The sequence below is a fragment of the Gavialis gangeticus genome, unplaced genomic scaffold (assembly GCF_001723915.1).
Source record: "Gavialis gangeticus isolate Ggan-Ray unplaced genomic scaffold, GavGan_comp1, whole genome shotgun sequence".
Lineage (NCBI taxonomy): Eukaryota > Metazoa > Chordata > Crocodylia > Gavialidae > Gavialis > Gavialis gangeticus.
In genome coordinates this window covers 1,720,280-1,724,572 of record NW_017728998.1, presented here as the reverse complement: position 1 = coordinate 1,724,572, position 4,293 = coordinate 1,720,280, and the positions used below count along the sequence as shown (strand labels likewise).

At 35.4% G+C, this 4,293-nt stretch overlaps 1 protein-coding gene across 3 annotated transcripts in view; it reads left to right on the top strand.

The window, feature by feature from the left end:
* Nucleotides 1-1,706: 1,706 nt before the first annotated feature.
* Nucleotides 1,707-4,293, top strand: part of NFAT5 (nuclear factor of activated T-cells 5) — an 80,927-nt gene continuing 78,340 nt past the window's right edge. Inside the window, exon 1 of one of the 3 annotated variants that reach the window (XM_019505351.1) lies at nucleotides 1,707-1,845. In XM_019505351.1, coding sequence (XP_019360896.1) covers nucleotides 1,788-1,845 — 58 coding nt within the window. In that variant the 5' untranslated portion in view covers nucleotides 1,707-1,787. The remainder of the gene's footprint in view (nucleotides 1,846-4,293) is intronic. The other 2 variants (XM_019505349.1, XM_019505350.1) reach the window with 2 other exon arrangements.

Genomic DNA, 4,293 nt, shown 5'->3' with positions numbered 1-4,293 from the left:
CACCTACTCTGGATTCCTTCAAAAAACAGGTGGATATATTCCTTGCTGGGGTTACTTGATCCCAGCTCACTTCCCGCCTATGGCGGTGTGGCTGGACCCAATGATTTCTCAGGGTCCCTTCCAGCCCCTAATGTCTATGAAATCTATGAAAATACATCTGATTTCCAGCTTGCAAGTATTCCCTCTAACACATTTTACTCACATTCCTTGTGAATGAGTTGAATAAAAGGTAAGTGCTCTAGAAACCGAAATGTCTGCTATTTGTGGGCATATATGCCCCAAAAACCTCAGTAAGAGTATCCTTATTCTGTCCCATTTTAGGGAGATTTTGAGGTTTAGAATATAAACATGACCTATACATGTCTTATAATTTTTAATATAATTATTTAGTATTTGTTTTGTCTTAAGTGTACAGCTTCTTCATTCCAGTACTAAATCTGTATTAAGCTTTTACTTGCATTGCATTGCCTGCCTGAGTACAGTTCCAGAAAGTTCCTTTTACAAAAGGAATTCCATGCAAATCTAGCTTACTTTTTTGTTGGACAACCTGTTCTTTGTTACTGGACAAACTTTTAATAATACGTGCACAGCTGGCATGGCCAGGTAGATATCCAGATACATGTGAAAGCAGAGTTTTCATAAGCCTTTGGTACGCACCTATATTTGCAACTCTATTTGCATGCGTACTCCATTTGCAAGCTTCAGGTGCTGGAAACAGCTATAACATTTCTGCATTACTTTGGAAGAGCTGGCTGTGTACTTGTGCACTAATTTTGTAATAGTCATGTTTTGGTCTTCATGTTATGTGCTAGTAAAACATACTGTAAATTAATTTGATGGCAAATTCTTTTGTTGACTATATGGGCAATTCAGGGCTGTATTTAAATAGTAATTTAATTGCAGTTAATAGCTTCTGAGCCATCAACAGACATGTGGAAAAGCTAGGTGAATATGTTGTTAGGAGTAACATTTTGTGTTCTTGCCCTTGTTGTTCTTTGTGCTGTGTCTTAATTATTATGGCTGCTTATATACACAATAAATTAATTCAAAATAATAACTTAAGGTGTTGTACTGCTACACATTACTGTGAAGTCTGAAGGTATTCCACACTCAATAGACTGGGAATAGTGTTGCCTGTAGTGGACTCTGCTGTCTCTGGCTCTCTTCTACCTTTTCAGTTTATAGAAATCTTTGTTTGGAATAGGCCTCTTTTTTTCTGGGGATGTGTGAAAAGCAGTGATTCATTGTGAATGTCATTCTGATTATGGTGGGAAAGTTATTTAATAAGAAATCTTTATAGCCTTGCCTAAAGTTGATCACACTTGATTGTGCTACTCTACTCTGGAAGTTTGTTCTACAACCTGACTCCGGACTACAGGTTTCTTGTCACTTCTGTCATGTCTTATTCTGGGTTTTGTCTTCTGCATTGTTCCAGATGATTGCTGCTGCCTTGCAGGTTCTCATATGGATCCATTATGCTTTGAAATAGAAAATAAAAAATTGCTCTATTGTGGACACTTCTACTTCAGTCTTTTTAAATAAATGCTATTCCAATCCCTAGCATGTTTCAAGAATTCTGAGAATACAGCATTGTAGAGATTCTTGAGATATTGCATGTGTGGCCCACATTTCTAGGCTAAAATATTAAATGTGATCCAGGTGTCACAATTTGTAAATGCCGAAGTGTGTATTACATAGTTTTCTCTCTACCTCCAACAGAATCTGTCTATGACCTTCTCCCAAAGGAGCTGCAGTTACCACCCTCTAGAGAAACAACTGTAGCATCCATGAGCCAAACAAGTGGTGGTGAGGCAGGTTCGCCTCCTCCAGCTGTCGTTGCTGCTGGTAAGGATTCCATTTTATTCTATTATGATATTAAGGTTATAATTTTCTGGCCAACATGAACAGTGATGCCAGTTTTGGTGTCTAAGAAAACATCCTGAATCAAAAAATAAGAGCTCATTCTAGGAGACTTCTGATAATGAAACTCAGTATAATTATATAAGTTATTATATATGCCATCTTAAAAGTTATGTTAATAACACCAGCATTGCATTTGTAATACATTTAAAAGAAAGATTTAATATTAGTAGTTTTTTTGATTGGTACAGTCTTCAACATTATAGATGTGTATCAACTCCTAGAATGTACTCTTGTCTGCAACTGTAGAAAACACCAATTTGGAACCGAGTCAGTCTGTTGACTGTTTATAAAACAGTGAATTCCAACTAGGATATAAAATGGAATATGAGATCATATTTTGGCCATGAGGCTTTTATCAGGCTACAGAAATAAAAAATACAGTTATCTGGGGGTATTTTTGCAGAGCCTGAAGAAATTCTCAGGGTTAAATCACATATGCTTTTGTAGTACATGCTACAGCTTTTTATTTTACACTGAAATGTAAATGTAATTTACTAGTCACTATAAAATTAGAATTAATGTTTTAATTCTAAACTGTAATTTACAGAAAGAATTATGCTCCCCTTGGGGGAAAAATCGAAGGTATGCTGTTTAGTCTTAGTACATTGTACTTACTTTATTTCCCAATAAAGTATATTTTAGAGTAAAATCACAAAGCCCCTTTCATTGATCTTCATTTTAAAAAATAATAAGGAAGAGGTAGGATGCTGCTAAGAACAAAATTTTGATTTCTGAAGTTTGCAACAGCGTAATTCACTGCTGACTTGCACAGCTGTAATTCCTCTTTAGTCAGCTGGTATGGACTGTTAAGCACTTTCACTCTAGCAAAAAAGCAAAGTAATCATTGCACCTGCAGATAATGTATCTTCTCTCATGATTTGGGATTTTTGGGATAATCTGATCCCTGCAATCTTTATAAAAGTAATATCAAGCTTGTAAAAAGAGAAGTGTGTTGGCCTTAAGTTCTACAAAATTAATGTTTGAAATGGGAATGCTGAGAGCTGCGTTATAAAGAAAGCACTTGCTGTGTGTTCATATATACATTAACCCTGTATGAGAACATTTCCCCAAAACTGCACAGTGCAATAAGCAGTCTTCCTGGCTGGACACTTAAATGGCTTAAACCTGGTAGAGAAACTTTACAGCACGGATCACCGTTCATGTTTTGCCAGACATTTTCTAAAAGAATCTGTGGATTTAATTGTGTCCTGTGGAATTTGTTAGTCACTACATTTTATAAGATGTGGTATTCTTTGTACTGTTTGATCCCCAAATAGTTCAGTGTGCCCTTAATTTCAAGGTATTTTAGCTCAGTATTTCATAGTGAATCTGGTTTGATGTTACAGCAGCAACTGAGCATTTTTTCAAAAACAGATAACTTTTTTAAAGGTATTGCTACACTTTTAAATCCACAGATAAAAATTGACTGCCAATTATTTCTTTATTTTTTCCTGAGACAAGTTAAGTAATAAATTTAGATAAATGGAACTAAATGTCTGTTACTTCTAGGCTTTTTGCCAATACTGATACTCAATCCAGTTCCTTTTTAAAAAAATCTGGAAATACGGTAGCTATGTTTTAGTTTCACTGCAGCACAGACCATTCTTTCCTTAAAAAAACAAACAAACAAAAAAACAACTAAAAAACTATTGTACTTTAGAGGTTTATTTTTAAACAGTGGAAGAAAGTACCATATTAATTGAACCTAAAGAACTTTCTAATGTCACCCAGATTCATGTTAATCAGCACTGTGAGAAACCAGTTGAACTTGCAATTTATAAGGTGCAGTTAGGAAGCTGGGTCAAAAATAGTATCCCTGATTTCTAAGAGACCTAGAGATTTAGATATTCCAAGCTTTGTTAAAAAGCAGGATGAAACATATTAAGTTTTCTTCTCATCACTAATGTTACATTCCTCTAAAAATGAGGATGAGAAGGATGGAGTCTTAGTCTTTTCAGTACATTTATATTTGTGTTTGTAACATTGCCCAAAGCCTAAATCATTGATCAGCCTTCCCCCTTTCCCCAGTTGTCCCTGTTGTATAACAGTGATGAACCCTAAGCCAAAGCTTTTTTGGAAGAATCTTTCAAAGGAACATACAAGGAGTTAAGTGATGCAACCCTGTTGATTTTTTTTCAATGGAAGCTCAGGGTTTTAGGGAGTTAAGCACCTTGAAAATTCCATCTTGTACCCTGTCAGTCTTATCCACTGTTCACTTGTATCACCTGCCAAAATAACAAGTCCGTCTTCTATTTTATGAAATTAATGATAATGTTTAGTATATTTTCCTTTTACTCTGCCTTCACCATGCCCTTGAAAGAAAGAAAAAGATGTGCATCTAAGGAGAAGAACTTTCCCTTGGAAAAGAAG